At 47.9% G+C, this 15,841-nt stretch overlaps 1 protein-coding gene across 4 annotated transcripts in view; it reads left to right on the forward strand.

Moving 5' to 3' along the window:
- The window catches only part of LOC128347072 (laminin subunit beta-2-like), an 82,551-nt gene that overhangs the window by 42,393 nt on the left and 24,317 nt on the right, over positions 1–15,841 (forward strand). For all 4 annotated transcript variants that reach the window (XR_008317361.1, XM_053301141.1, XM_053301140.1 and 1 more), the window contains 8 exons: positions 2,782–2,902; positions 5,144–5,336; positions 6,264–6,407; positions 7,740–7,971; positions 8,474–8,637; positions 9,612–9,836; positions 12,611–12,825; positions 12,985–13,081. Coding sequence is in view for 3 of the 4 variants with exons in the window: in XM_053301141.1 (XP_053157116.1) it covers positions 2,782–2,902; positions 5,144–5,336; positions 6,264–6,407; positions 7,740–7,971; positions 8,474–8,637; positions 9,612–9,836; positions 12,611–12,825; positions 12,985–13,081 (1,391 nt within the window). In the remaining variant the exon portion in view is untranslated. The remainder of the gene's footprint in view (positions 1–2,781; positions 2,903–5,143; positions 5,337–6,263; positions 6,408–7,739; positions 7,972–8,473; positions 8,638–9,611; positions 9,837–12,610; positions 12,826–12,984; positions 13,082–15,841) is intronic.

Raw genomic sequence — 15,841 nt, forward strand, 5'->3', positions numbered from 1 at the left:
AAAAATAGGTTTATTATGTGGTTTTATAAATTTTTCAAAGAGAAAAAAAGCATTTTCTTGTCTCTAAGGGTTTTGTGGAAAGCATTCCAGGTGTGGTTTTGTTGTGAGGCCAAAACTACATGTGATGCTTAAAGGGCAATTAGGTTGGGGGGTGGGGTTAAACCCTGCCATGGGCCTGATTCATGGGTGCTGAATCCAGCTGCTATTGACTAAAGCCCATCCAGGCTAATCGCTCTCTACAAGTCACAGGTATTTTGACCCTGCAAGACTGAATTATACAAATTTCGTATACAGCAAAAACCCACTTGGCTGCATACTAAATTCATATATGTTTAGTAATCCAGTAATGAGAGGCATTTCTGTTCCCGTTAATGGAGGGTCAAACTACATATGACATCAAATGCATCTTTGCATTCCATTTAAAAAATAAACAGCCAGCTGTGTGGGCCCTCAATCTTGAACCATAGCATGAGAGGAGGGGGTTAACTTTCCCCTACACTACTGTCCCAATAAAAATCCCCTCCACTGAAGCTATTTCACTTGGAAGGGAAGCTGCTATGGGTGCAAATAACCGCTTTCCTCCCAGGGCAAATAACAATCGGGGGATTATTTTTACTGGGGCCATGGTATGGGAAGAAAGGGTTAAACCCCTGCTAACTTGGCAAAGAGTCGCCTTTTAACGTGGTGATTCTCTTTATTTAGCAGGGGGAAATAACTGGCCCTATCCATCTACCCCCAGCACAGCATCCCTCCAGTGACCATTGCTGGTGTCTATATTATGTTTCTTTTTAGATTGTGAGCCCTTTGGGGACAGGGATCCATCTTATCTTATTTATTTATTATTTCTCTGTGTAAACCGCCCTGAGCCATTTTTGGAAGGGCAGTATAGCAATTGAATGAATGAATGAATAAACGCCCCTGCCCCCTTTAGCTGTGCCTCATTTTAAATCTAGATCAGGAATGCTGCAGCTGCTATTCTTTCTTTTTTTCTGTTTTAATAGACCAAAAGGCAAAGAGGTACATAACATCTTGTGTAGTTTATTAAAAAGTCCTTTACAGTCTAGCTGGTTGTTGGGTGTATACATTGAGCTCTTTCCCACGATCAGTGAGAAGGGCTTGAGGGTGTGTGGGAAGGAAGGCTGCTGAAGCTTACCTCCCTCTGCTGACAGTTGTTGGGTCTGGGCTAGGTGTGCAGATTGCCTGTCCAGATGGACATGGGCTGTCCCTGGCAGTGCAGAGGGTCGGGGGCCAAGAAGTGTCGTCCCGCCCCACAGAAGTCCTATAAGGCACCACACAAGTGTGTAGTGCATTGTGGGGGTCCCTGAAGTGATGGGCGTTGCCCATCCAAAAGCAGCTGTGGCACTGCACATGATTAAAAAAAACTGAGTGCTTGCTCCCTTAACTTCATCTAAGAAGCTGGCTCCACAGGCTGGTTTGCCGCCGAACCACCACCAGGATTGGGCGCGATTCCAGTGGTTTCTCACACGCAAACCAAGCCTGGACTTGGCTGCCTTAGCCCAGCCTTGGCTGTGTGTGAGAAAAAGTCTTATTCTTTCTTTAGAAGATGAATTGTTAACTTAACCAGCTGGTCATTTACAGGTGGAAAGGAGAGCTGGTGTGCTTACTAATGTATGTTTACTCATCATGGGTCATTTTTTAATGCAAGCTGCATACTTGTCTGCCCAGACTTATAAGAAATGCTCTAGAAAAAAATCAGAGACCTTTCTAATAAGAAACTGAAGAAACTAGAAGTGGCGTCCTAAGCAGGCACACTATCAGCACTACCCATCCAAAATGAGGTATAGATTGCATCTGCTGCTTAAGGTGCGCCTTGCAACATATCCTGGGAGAAACTGTTAGTGCTGACACAGGGCTTTAACACAGAATGGCTGGCACTCTGAGGAAAGTTACTCAAATTAGTCCCACTGAAATTAAAAGGACTCAGTATGTCAGCCAATATGTTTTTCGGCAGATCGTTGTACTCCTTGATGCTTGAGTTGCAGGTAATATAGACTCTTTCCCTTCAGGTTGTGCCCCCAACTCTGGGAAAACCAGTTTTACCAGCATTCAGTCCAGTCCTTGCACACACCCTCTACAGCTACTGCTGTGGCTCTTAATTGAGTGCTGATTGTCATGCAACAATTCCCATTACATCCCTTAGAACAGGGGTTCTCAACCTTGGGTCCCCAGATGTTGATGGACTTCAACTCCCATAATCCCCAGCCAAAGGCCATTGGGGCTGGAGATTATGGGAGTTGAAGTCCAGTAACATCTGGGGACCCAAGGTTGAGAATTCCTGCCTTAGAAGAATAAGAGACCTAGGAAACTAGTAATCCTAGGAAACTTCAGAAGGTGTTAAAGGGTGTTCTCCTTGGTTGCTGCTTCTTTCAAGGGCCACTGCTTCCCTCCTCTTCCACACGCGCATTCAAAGAATGCTTTAGAAGCAAAACAAAAGAATGCAGCCCAAAAACAGTGTAAGATTTCCCCTAATACTTCTCAGTTTAATCCTGCGTGAATTGGGGATGCTGGGAGTTCAAGGCTAGCTGAACCTTGAACTTCCAGCTTGTCTCTCAGTATTTAGGACCATGTGGAGTTCAGGCAGGTGATTCCCGAAGCCAGCAAGTTTCATTCAGTTAACCTGACTGAACCCCACTAGATTGACCTGGTGTGCCCTTGTACATTAAGGGCTGGGTTCCTCGTCTCCCCTGCACCAGCTCCCACTGCTACATGCTCTCTGACTTGGCTGTCAAGTGGGGCCCTCACTCTGCCTTCTCCTCACAGGTATGTGCTCCTGCCACGGCCTTTCTGCTTTGAGCCCAGGAACCAGTATGAGATCACTGTGCGGTTCCAGCGGGCAGGTGTGACCCAGCGCCACCCTGCAGCCTTCATCCTTGTTGACTCGGTGAGAAACGGCTTTGTGCTAAAGGGAGCTTTGTGTGTCAGATGGCCCCAGCACTCTTCTCTCAGTCTGGTATTCACACCCTTTCCTGTACTCACCTCTGGGAGGTCCAGTTCTCTAGCCAGGCCCGTAGCTGGGGGTGGGCATGGGGGCCCTTCCTTCCCCCAGTTTTTCTCTGCCCCCTTGTTTATACAGACAAACGTTATTTAAATAACTAAATGTTGCTTGCACTTAGGACTGGTGGGGGCAGTTCATCACCTGCTAAGCTGTAATGTAATGACGAGACTCTAGCCAGGACCAGCCTTTCCTGCTAGGTCACTGCCACCTTCCTCTGCATACTGCAAGGAGTGTTGTGCTTTCCTGCAGCGCAGATGGCATTTCTCTTACATGTGCAAGGAGCCTAGTGAATTCTGTGCATAACCACCCCCCCATCCAGCAATTTTGTTGCTCTTCCCTACTCTTCAGAGGGAAGACTAACTCACTCTTCCTCTCTCCTCAGTTCTGCTGTTTATTGTGCACTGTCTGAAATGTTGTGGCACACTGCTGTTTCCCCATCTGGTGCACAGAATGCGCCACTTGCTGTTCTTGCTTCCCCTGCCACTCTCCCCTGGTAGCACACAGAGCATGTTGCTCTTCCCTACACTCTCCCCCGCGGTGGTGCACACCCTTCCCCTTACCAAGAGTAGGAGAGGGTGAGAAGCGGTGGTGGGTGATGGTGGGCGAGAAGAGAGGCAGCAAGATGGAGGGCAGTGACCGCGGGTGGGGGGGAGGACCCACCACCAGAGGTGTCCACTTCACCTCACTTTGTGTAAGGGCCAGCCCTCTTCATAGGCATGCTTATGACAGTTCTATGGTAGTGACCGCCAATTTCCTCAACCGGGGTAGAGGGCAGACACTCCCTGGCAAAGCTGCTTGGGATGGAGCAAGGACCCTCCTTCATCAAGGACCTCACCCTATGCTGCAAGGCAGCTTGAATCCTGCAGGGGTCCTTACTCCATTGAGAGGATGCCCCAAATGCCTCTGAATTATTGCAAAAGAGTCTGCAGCATATCCCCATTCAGGCTGAAGTGCTACTGGCCCTGCTCACAGTGGTATATGAGCATTGCACTGGGCTTGGAGTGGGCTGTGAGCAGGTCCTGTTGGGAAGAAGCCCTCATCAGCAGCAGCGTGTCAGCTGCTGTTTCTGTGCTGGAGGGCTGGTTGGAGCCAGGTGTGGCCCTAGTCCTGTCCTGACATAACTTGAAGACGAAGAAGTTCTGCACAACTTGGAATGTTGTGTCCAAAACTTTTATTTTTAACAGAGACAGGAATAAACAGCTGTAGATGGAATCATAGTAACATCAGGCTGGAGGGCACATAGGAAGCTGCCATGTACAGAGTTGAACCATTGGTTCATCTAGCCCAATATTGTCTACACTGACTGATGGTTACAGGCAGCTCTCCCAGCTCTTCCTGGAGATGCCAGGGCAGGGTCTGAACCTGGGAACCTCCTGCATGCAAGAGGTTACATACAGAAGCTCTTCATAAGAACATAAGAACAGCCCTGCTGGATCAGGCCTAAGGCCCATCTAGTCCAGCATCCTGTTTCACACAGTGGCCCACCAGATGCCGCTGGAAGCCTGAGGGCAGGAGTTGAGGGCATGCTCTCTCTCCTGCTGCTCCTCCCCTGCAACTGGCACTCAGAGGCATCCTGCCTTTGAGGTTGGAGGTGGCCTTTAACCCTCCGACTAGTAGCCGATAACTTCTTCTCCATGAAGTTATTCAAACCCCTCTTAAAGCTATCCAGGTTTATCCACCACATCTCGTGACAGAATTCCACAAGTTGATTATGCGTTGTGTGAAGAAGTACTTCCATTTGTCGGTCCTAAATTTCCTGGCCATCAATTTCATGGGATGACCCCTGGTTCTAGTGTTATGTGTGAGAGAGAAGAATTTCTCTCTGTCCACTTTCTCCACTCCGTGCATGATTTTATAGACCTCTATCATGTCTCCCTGCAGTTGCCTTTTTTCTAAACTAGAAAGCCCCAGGTGTTATAGCCTTGCCTTCCCCTGAGCTATGGTCCCAATCCCTAAGGGGAATATCTTCCAGTGCTCACATGTAGTCACCCATCCAAATGCAAACCAAGGTGGACCTTGCTTAACAAATGAGGCAATTTGTGCTTGCTCCCACAAGACCAACTGGTCACCTAATCCTCATCCCAGCCAGGCTCACTCTTCCCTGATGTGCCCCTCTGCTTCCTACAGCTGGTTCTTTTGCCACGTGTGACAGAGCTGCCTGGTCTCCATGGTAATGATCCAGCGGCAGTGGAGCGCCAGGAAGAGCTGGAGCGCTACACATGCCTGGAGGCATTCCGCATGGCCACCATGCCCGACCTCGCTGAGACCTGTGCCAGCCTGCTGTGCAGCATCTCTGCCCTGATGCATGAAGGGGCTCTGCGTGAGTGAAGGGCTAAGCTTGGGGCAAGAGGGGAAATACATGAAAGGTTTATGGTGTTAGGAGGAAGAGAGAAGCAAGGAGATCAGGCCTTCTTCAGCTGGATAGTGGAGTGGGGGCAGGGGCAGCTCTTGGGGCTGGGGCGGTACATATTAAATGGGCCCAAGTGTTTGGCAAGAGACCTGTGTGGCATCAACAAGCAGAAAGTTGAGTGGAGGATTCTTCAAGCTGGACTCATTCAGAACTAAGGAGAAGACTGTGTGGAAGCATAAGAACAGTCTAGAATTCTTTCGTAAATAAGTCTGAATTCTCCACCCAGTAAACTAAAATCTGCAACTGGAATTGTGGAATTGTATTATTCCCAAACCTTTAGCATAAATGTCAGGTATTTTCAAGTTTCTGTCCCAGTAATCATGAGAGCTAGGAACTTGCTCATTTTTAAAGTAAAAAAAAACCTGAAGCTGAAGTTCTCCAGGGTTCTGGAGCATCTCCTAGATTCCACATTATAATCTGTATTCAGCACTCTTTTCACTATTTTGTTTCTACTTATGGTCAAAACAAATATAATGATTTACTGCATTTCCCTGCATGATTGCAAGCAGGCAGATTCCTAGACTTCCTTGCTCATGAGTTGACTCTATCTATCTATCTATCTATCTATCTATCTATCTATCTATCTATCTATCTATCTATCTATCTATCATTTATATATTGCTTGATCTCTCTCTCTCTCTCTAGAGCTGGGCTTCTATTCAATATGTTGGGGAGACATCTCTGTTTGTATCCCATAAGCTGGATCCCAGATTCTGTTCTTACGGTAGCTCTTTTGTGTCTTACTCTGATTGGATCAGAGTGAGTAAATGCACCTTGGACTTCCCGCTACATAGCCACTTTCCTAATCCTTGGCAATGCTGTCTCTTCTATCCCTAGCTTGCCAGTGTGACCCCCAAGGTTCCATCAGCAGCGTCTGCCATAAACTGGGAGGGCAGTGTCAGTGTAAACCTAATGTGATGGGTCGGCGCTGTGACCAGTGTGTTCCAGGAACCTATGGATTTGGACCATATGGCTGTAGTCGTAAGTAATCAAGGCACTGCCTGCCCCATGTTCATTCTTTTCCATAACTGTGTGAGAGATTGAGGCCTAGTTCTTAGAATCAGTAAATGAGGTGGTAAACTTGCATCAGGACTACACCACTTCAGGCTGTAAGAGGGAAGTCGCACATGATTGAATGCCTCTCATTAATTCTTCTAGAAATCTAGATGTCAGAGAGAAGGTTTCTAGTCTAGCCTTAGCTTTCCCCTGACATTCTGGCTTTCTGTGTGCTAGCATGATTGCAAAATTTATTTATTTATTTTGGGAACAGAGAAGCATCAAGTCATGCGAGTCCCCAGGTGAGTCTGATACACACAGGTTTAGCTCACACACAGGTATAGCTCACACACAGGTTTATATCCCAGTCTGTATGGACAGGAAGTAATAGTGCCAAGGATAGAGTTCCTGTGATTTTAGCAGTGATGTAGGAGAGAAAATTTGGGCATGTGTAGCTTGTGATGAAAGATACACCTATTGAGGCTCTCCTTCTTTCTACCAGAGCTGTGTCTAGATTTGCATCTGGTTACCCTACATCTGTGTATGACAAAGCATTAAATTGTCTTTTTTGTCTGATAATTCTGAATCATGTCTGCTAATTATCTTTTACCTTGCTAAGGCACTCTGCACAGATTCAGACATGCAATTCAGTGGCATGGAAGTTTTCAATTCAGGTTTTTCATTGCGTGTTAGAGTGTAGCCTGATTTATATCTGGGGATGGGGGGTCCACTTTTTGTTTTGGGTTTTTTGGGCAACTTCAAACTTGCAGTAAAGTCTCGCAGAAAACCCACGGTAAAACTTGCAATCTGGAAAAGCTCCTGGTGAGGGACTGGAGGTTCTGCATGGTAAGCCCATCACCGCTGGCTTACCTAAACTATGTGTGGACACAAGATACCAGTCATTTGTTGTGCCTTTCTCCTTGTTGCTGGCAAGTTAACCCATACTTAATCCACGGCCCTGGTTAGTTCTCTGCCTGAGACCTTGGAGAACTGCTGCCAGTCAGAGTAGATTGGGATAAATGGACACATATATAATATGTTCATATTTAAATCGGTACCTGAGGAATGTGACAATGTGACCCAAGACTTGTATGGGCTGATGGGTGACCAGTAGGTGATCTGTCCGTGCAGACAATCCATAAGTACCATGTACCCTGCCAGGATGTGGCGTGCTAGTTCAGCAAACTCATGGCTCATAAAACTCCTGTTTTGGACATGTGTCTTCACTCCAGATAAAGCCTGCAGCAGTGCAGTGCAGATAAAGGCTAAATCAGTGTGACTCAATTAAATTGATAGCTCTGCTCCTTGTCTCAACAGCATGTGCCTGTTCCCCCGAGGGCTCCGTCTCCAGGATCTGCGAGCCAGTTAGTGGGCAGTGCCGGTGCCAGCATGGCTCTGTGGGACGCCAGTGTGACCAATGTCCACCAGGCCAGTGGGGCTTCCCAAACTGCCAGCCTTGTCACTGCAATGGGCACTCGGAGGAATGTGACTTGCACACAGGAGTCTGCCAGCAGTGCCGTGATTACACAGCTGGCCGCCACTGCGAGAGGTGTGTATGTGGCATTCACGACACTTGGAAGGCACACAGGTGGTGCAATGAGTGTCTGGTCTGCGCATGGATCAAACAGTATGTTGTATAGTTCCAAGGCTTCCCATCATTTGCTGCTGTTTCCCTTTTTTTAAGTGCAAAAAATCCACAGGTGAATTTGAGGCTGAGTGAATGGACATTCAACATGGGGGTGGGGTCGGGGGCCTTTAATTCCTTCCATTCTTGCCATTTGTTTACTCAAAATTGCTGCCATAATGTGCAGTTTGATTCCAATCTTCCAGGAAAAGAGTGGGGATGGGATTGCAGGCTCATTTGGGGAGGACACATGGGAGACATTGGAAGGAAACTGTCTATGATGAGTGAGGGAGGAGGAAGGGTTGGGTAGGGCTTATGTTGTGGAACTAACACTGTGGCAAAACTGGCTGTGAAGAGTGACCAGAAAAGGTAGTAATACGTTTAGGCTTTTCTCACTCCCTGTGCTCTCTTTTTGCCCCCATACCAGGTGCTTGGATGGTTACTATGGAAATCCTGTTCTAGGCTCAGGGCAACAGTGTCGGCCCTGCCCATGTCCTGGGTATCCGGGGTCTCGGCATTATCATGGCCTTTCCTGTCATGCTGATAGGGAGACCAACCAAATTATTTGCCTGTGTGCTCCAGGCTATACAGGTAAGGTATATTGTGGGTCAAGGGGCAGTGATTGCAGGATGGGTCATACTGCAGTTATTTTAGTTCCAGTTATCCCTCATACAGTTTCATCTCTCTGACCCTTTCAGACTTCTGTCATACGTCTGCTATCAGGCTTGCACAGCTTATGACTCACCAAGCCAATTACAATCCACCAGCCATATATCCTACTTGGTTAGGTGTCTGACAGCCTCTGTGGTTTTGCAGACCTTAGATAGGTGGCAAAAACAGAAGCTTCCCTGATAGGCTGCCATATAGGCTGTGTTTGCTTTGGTGGGTCAAGTTTCTGTAGGACTGCTCTTCTATCTATCTACACACACACACACACACACACACACACACACACACACACACACACACACACACTTCTGAGACCCTGAACTGAATTACTATTATAATATAAGTTCTTGCTTTTAAATCTAGCATTCACACAGCCCTGCTCTTTCCCATCCTTTCCCCCTGCTAACTGAGCAAAGAGGCACCTTTTATAAGTGGTAATTGTTGAGCTGAGGGAGAGCAACTGGACCTATCCAGCCCTAGCTCAGCATTCCTCCAGTGGCTGTTGCTGGTGTCTCTCTTAGGTTTCTTTTTTAGATTGTGAGCCCTTTGGGAACAGGGAGCAATTTTATTTATTTTTATTCCTCTATGTAAACCACTTTGGGAACTTTTGTTGAAAAGCAGTATGTAAATATTCATTGTCCTTCTAGTTACCTCCCCCCAGAAACCTGATAGAGTGGACTGATGATTATGAAGTGGTTCCTGTTCTAGAAGACCCACTTACCTAAGTTGGTGATGTTTGCTGAATTGGCAGCATCTTTTCTGCCTTCTTGATGAGTGCTGGAGGGATACTTCAGTCAAGTTCCAGTTCCCACCAGGACATGGTGAGGTGGAAGGAAAAGCAATCAATGACTCATTGGGTTGCATATCCCACTAATATAATTCCATGTCTCTGACAGGGCCACGCTGTGACTGCTGCTCACCTGGCTATTTTGGAACCCCTGAGCAGGAAGGTGGCGCCTGCCGCCCCTGTCAGTGCAACAACAACATTGACACCAGTGACCCCGAGGCCTGTGACCCACATAGCGGTCAATGCCTGCGCTGCCTCTACAATACTGGGGGACCCCACTGTGCTGAATGCCAGCCTGGTTACTATGGCAACGCCCTCCAGCGTAATTGCCGACGTGAGTGAGATGGGCAGGCCTAACGTGTTATGGAGAAGGGGTGGGGTGCGGTGCGGTGGTAGGCTTACTTCATCATCATGACTGTGGGACTGTGAGGACTAAAGCTAGAGGTTAGCTTTTAGTATAAATTATGCATTATGACTAGGGTGGGGACTGAGGGGGAAGATCCCAGTACTCATAAAGAGCTGCCTCTTGTAGTGAAGACATGGCAGGCCTGGATATGGATATCCCAGACTGTCAAACTAACAACAACAAAAGCTCTCTGTGAATCTGCTCCTTCACACATGGCTTCATGCCGCAGGGTATCTGAAGAGCACATCTGCTGAACAGCAGATTTGCAGATGTTTAATTTGAGGGATTAAATGGACAGTTCACATAGGGTCTCCTCCTCTCCGCAATCCCTGTAGATCTTTTTCCTGTGTACTTTACCACCACTTGCTCCGGGTTTTTTATCCAACCAATCCCATCAAGAGGAGGCGAGAGAGCTTTTTTTGTTTGTTAGTTTGACAGTCACGGAAGACCACAAGACCAAGTAACTGGGGATCAAACAACAGAATGCAAGGGCTCAGGTTACATCTTGTGTTTAACTTAGGAATTTCTCCCTCCCCTTCCCCTTCTGGACTTTCTCATTCTCCCTGTGGCCCCTCTTCCTTCCTCAGCCAGCCATTCTACTTCTTTCCCCCATGGATGGTGTGAAATGCTACTTATCATTAGCAAGCCTTCCTGGCAGCATTCTGAAGGCAGGGACACGTGCACCACAGCTGGGTCCACACCAGAGTGCAGAAATGCTTCTGTGATTCAGGAGAGTTGAAGGTGCCTTTTTGCTTAAAAGCATCTCCTGTGGGGAACCGTGGCCAATGTCTCACTTGTTCCCAGTTTGTGACCTCAGCACAGCACCCCTACAAGGGCTGGAGAGGGCTTTCTCCACTGAGAGTGGTTTGTGAGGAATAGTCTCCACCCGAGGGGACATCTGTGTGTGTATTATGTAGGCTGCCTGGCAGAGGCGTATCTAGGGAAAATAGCATCTAGGGCAAGCACTGACATTGCGCCCACTGTCCAAACGTCTGACACCCAACTTTCAGATAACTTTATCACAATATAAGCTGAAAAATACAATTCAAGCTCGTTAATCTTTTAATATTTCAAGAACTATTTAGCAGTGGATGTAGCCGGACAAAAAAATGCTGGAAAACTACAAATTTCAGTATGCTGGGGCTCATGAAATACCCAAATACTATGTGGAGGTGTACTTGGAAAACTAAACAGAAGTGCCTGTCTAATTCTCTACTATGCATTGTAGCATCACTATTACATAAGTTTTAAAAATCAATAGAGAATTTGACTTTTCCCAGATACTCTGAAAATAATTAAAGGATATGCAGAATAAACTGTGTCACTGCTTGGAATATATTCTAGTATTCCAGAAAGACAGTTAAAATGAGAGAAAGAGAGCAAGAAACTCCCAGTGAGCCTTAATACTAAGGATTTCACACTGATTCAAAGACAAACTCACCATTAATAGCCATATTATTAAGACATCACATTTAACTCACTTATCACAAGAAGCAAAGTAAGAGCAAATGAATACAATCCTAGCTCATAAACTTCAGCTCAGTATTCACAAGCCCTGATTCTCTGTATATAGTGCCAAACTGAATATGTGTACAGTGACTTATATTATATTAAATTAAAATTAAAAAATATTTGTTACCTGTAGCACCTTCGAGGGGCTTCCTAAATGCTGTGGGGGGGTTCTGTAAAGGTTCCCCCTCCCCCGATGGCCTCTAGGGCCTCACAGGGACCATTTGAGCATGTGTGGTGGCCATTTTAAAAATATTTTCTTTAAAAGAAATGTCAGCTGAAAACAAAATGGACACCGTGCATGCTCAAATGGCCTCTGCAAGGCCTGGCATGGCCTAGGGCCTCATAGAGGCCATTTGAGCATGTGCGGTGGCCATTTTGTTTCCGGCAGCCTTTTAAAGAAAAAAAAAATTTTTTTAATGGTGCCCCCCTTCAAGTGGTGCCCAGGGCACGTGCCCTGCCTGCCTGACCCTAAATACGCCCCTGCTGCCTGGCTCTAATGTAACTTGACAGAAATTAGCAGACAAGACCCTTCACATAATTCAAGTCAGTTGTTCTCAAGATTTGGATTCTGCAGCTTCAGAGGATTCCCACAAATGAGTGAAGCTGGTTCCTAGCAGGGAGGTCTTGGTGCATCCCCAGGGTTAGGAAACATAGGAAACTGCCATATACTGAGTCAGACCATTGGTCTACCTAGCTCAGTATTGTCTTCACAGACTGGCAGTGGCTTCTCCAAGGTTGCAGGCAGGAATCTCTCTCAGCCCTATCTTGGAGAAGCCAGGGAGGGAACTTGAAACCTTCTGCTCTTCCCAGAGCGGCTCCATCCCCTGAGGGGAATATCTTGCAGTGCTCACACATCAAGTCTCCCATTCATATGCAACCAGGGCAGACCCTGCTTAGCTATGAGGACAAGTCATGCTTGCTACCACCAGACCAGCTTTCCTCTCCCAGGGAGGGCTGGGTTGGGTTGGGCCAGACAGATGTATCTTGTCAACTATAATTGAACAAATGGGTTCAAAGAACCCGGGCCCCCCACCTCTTGAGGGCCCCCGTCTCCAGCCTTCCCTCTTTTCTTCATGATCTCCCTCACTCCGAGGGGCCGCCGGGGAGAGGGGCGAACACAGGCGCCCTCTCCCCTAGCTACACCCCTCCTCCTCCTCTCTCCTAGCCAATGCCTTGCTCTTTTTCCCCAGGCTGTACCTGTAATGAGCAGGGCACTCTGCTCTCACTCTGCTCCAAAGGCATCTGCTACTGTGATCGAACGACAGGCAATTGCCCCTGCCGTGCCAATGTGGTAGACAAGAACTGTGACAAATGTGCCCCCAACTTCTGGGGCTTTGGCAGTGATTTGGGGTGTCAGCCATGTGGTTGTGATCCTGCCCACTCATTACGGCCAGACTGCAACATGGTAAGTGTTGAGCACGGAGAAAGGTCAACCAAAGAGGGGAAAGGGCTGGGCAGCACCTGAGATCTTGCTCTTTGCCCTCAGATTTGGTACAAGCTTGAGCCCTGGCATGCTGGCTGTACCACTGCCCTTGGCCTAAGTTTGACCTTCCACTCCATTTAGTTCACAGGGCAATGCCACTGCCAGCCAGGCTTTGGAGGACAAGTTTGCTCTCACTGCCAAGAAGATCACTGGGGAGACCCGGAACGGGAATGCCTAGGTGAGTTGATGAGCACATAGCACAAGTAAGCATCTTACACGCACCTCACATATTGTGCATGTTCTGGCATGTATAGATGTGCACTGAGCTTGCATGTAAGCATAGGCCAGTGTGCACACCCCTGCAAAAATCAGAGGAGGGTGGGGACCTGCTCTTTTTGTGTAGAGACCTGTGTGTGTCCCTGACTCTTAACCCTAGTTCCTACTTATTATGACATATACCTTGACCCACCCTACTATACGCTATTTTAAAAGCCTAGATATTGGACCGTTAGAGACCTCAACCCAGCCCTGAGGGTCAAGAGACCCTGGTCCAATTGGGAGAGTGAAGACTTCCTCAATTTAGAAAGGCAATTCTCCCCCCCACCCCATCCCTTCTCTGTATATGCCACTTTTTTACTCTAACAAGGGCCTCCAAGGGAGCTTCCAGCCAATTAAAAATGACAATAAAACCATTTCACAATCAAGTCACATAATCAAAATAGCACAATCAATAATTAAAATGACTGAATACAAAAAGCATCAGTCAACACTAAAACCAAAATAAGAACGACAAATCTTCTATTATATTAATTCTCCTGGGTGTGCCTTGGAATGTGCATCCCAGAGCCCAGCTGATTGGCTGGGCAGTGAACGCATCTGATTGGCTGAGGTGCACCCAGGAGGATTGGTTGCCGCAGCGGCAGCCTGGCCGTGGAGGCCAGAGGTGGCAGACCCAGCCGCGGAAGCAAGGCCTGGGTGGGGGGGGGGAGAAAGCGGGGAGGGGGGCAGAAGTGGCAGTGGGGAGGAGAGGTGGCTGGGCCCAGAAGCAGAGACTGGGGCAGAAGGCGGGGGAGAGGTAACCGCCGGCCCCAAAGAGCACACAGATGCTCTGTGCGGGGTCGGCTAATTTTTATTGTTTGTTTGTTTGTTACATTTATATACTGCCCTATCCAAATGGCTCTGGGCAGTGCACAATAAAAATAAAACCCACAAATCATTAAAACAATCATTACAGAACAATTTAAAAACAGCATAAAACCATAACAATTAAAACATTTAAAACAGTTTTAAAACTCTGGAAGGCCAGGCCAAACAGATAGTTTTTGAGGGCTTTCCTGAAGGCCAATAATGAATTCAGATCACAGATTTTTGCTGGGAATGCATTCCACAGCCCAGGAGCAGCTACAGAGAAGGCCTGCCTCTGAGTTGCCACCAGACGTATCAGTGGTAACTGGAGACAGACCTCTTCAGATGATCTTAACATGCGGTGGGGATCATGCAGAAGAAGGTGCTCTCGTAAGTTAACCCAGACCTAAGCCATTCAGGGTTTTAAAGGTACTAACCAGCACTTTGTATTTTGCCTGGAAACATATCGGCAGCCAGTGCAACTATTTTAAAACGAGCATAATATGGTCAGGTTACCCCAGAGACCAGTCTGGCTGCCGCATTTTGAACCTACTGAAGTTTCTGAACTACGTACAAAGGCAGCCCCATGTAGAGCACATTGCAATAGTCAAGCCTGGAGGTTACCAGCTGATGCACCACTGTTTTGAGGCTGTCCTCTTCAAAGAATGGACGCAGCTATCAAATCAGCCGAAGCTGATAGAAAGCACCCCTGGCCATAGACTCCACCTGAAATACTAGGGTGAGGCCTGGGTCCAGGAGTTCCCCCAAGCTGCATACCTGTTCCTTCTGCTTAGGGTTAACCCTAGGTTTAACCCTTCATGTTAAATTAAGGAGGAAAGAGGCAATAAGAGCAGTCTCCTACTTGTTCAAACTGACAAGTCTGACTTGGAAACTTCTTAGAGAGGTCAGGGAGTACCACCTGACCAGCTGTGGCCTATTGGCATAAAAAAGGGTCCTCTCTTTGGTCAGAGCTGAGTGGTAGTGCACAGACTTATTCCCATCCGGTCACTAGTTCAAGACTCACTATGACTTCCAAGTGCTGGAGTTTAGCTCTTGCCCAGGCACCCATCATTTATCTCTGATGGTAGTGTTTGGTCCAAGGGAGAGTCCTCCAAAATCTATGGGCTCAGAGAGCAACATAACAACTTGGGACACAAAAGCATCTGAAGGACTGCCTCCTCCCACACAGGTTTACCTGGTTAAGTTCCACCGAGTCTCTCATCTAGAACCAGGGGCGTAGAAAGCTCACTGGTGGCCAGAGGACAAAGTCCTGCCAGCAGCTCCCACCCCATTGCAAATTGGTAGGCGCATACCAGTGTGCACATCCTAACCACACTCCCTGTGTCAACATCGGATGCAGGGTGTGTGGCCTGCATTGGAAGCAGGGCCCCTCAGCCCCACTCCTGATTCCCCTCAGTCACTGCTTCGTTCAAGCGCTGGCTGGGAGCTTGGGAAGAAGCCACCAATCAGGCAGCACTTGAGCAAAGGACCAACTGGGCAGGAGGGGGACATGCCTTGCGCACCCAGCCAGCCAGCACTTTGTTCACTGGTTAGATGCAGGAGAAGGCAAGGGGGGCCCTGGAGGAGGAGCAAGGGGCTGCCTTCGCCCCCCCAGACCCCAACGTCTAGGGGTGCTCATCCCTCCTTGCTCCATAGTCCGTATGCCCCTGGCTAGATCCCCTCCCCGACCTTCTGAGGGTGGTGATTGGGAAGAGGGCCACTTTTCCCCTCTAAGGCATGCACATGTGTGCACACACACACAAGTGTGGTTTTTTTATGTCCGCTCAGTTAATTTTAGATCCCGCTCAGGTTGAATCAGGAAGGCCCCACTCTGAATGCACATGCGCTCACACATTGCCTTGATACTGCCGCC

This window comes from Hemicordylus capensis, chromosome 2 (assembly GCF_027244095.1).
Source record: "Hemicordylus capensis ecotype Gifberg chromosome 2, rHemCap1.1.pri, whole genome shotgun sequence".
Classification (NCBI taxonomy): domain Eukaryota; kingdom Metazoa; phylum Chordata; class Lepidosauria; order Squamata; family Cordylidae; genus Hemicordylus; species Hemicordylus capensis.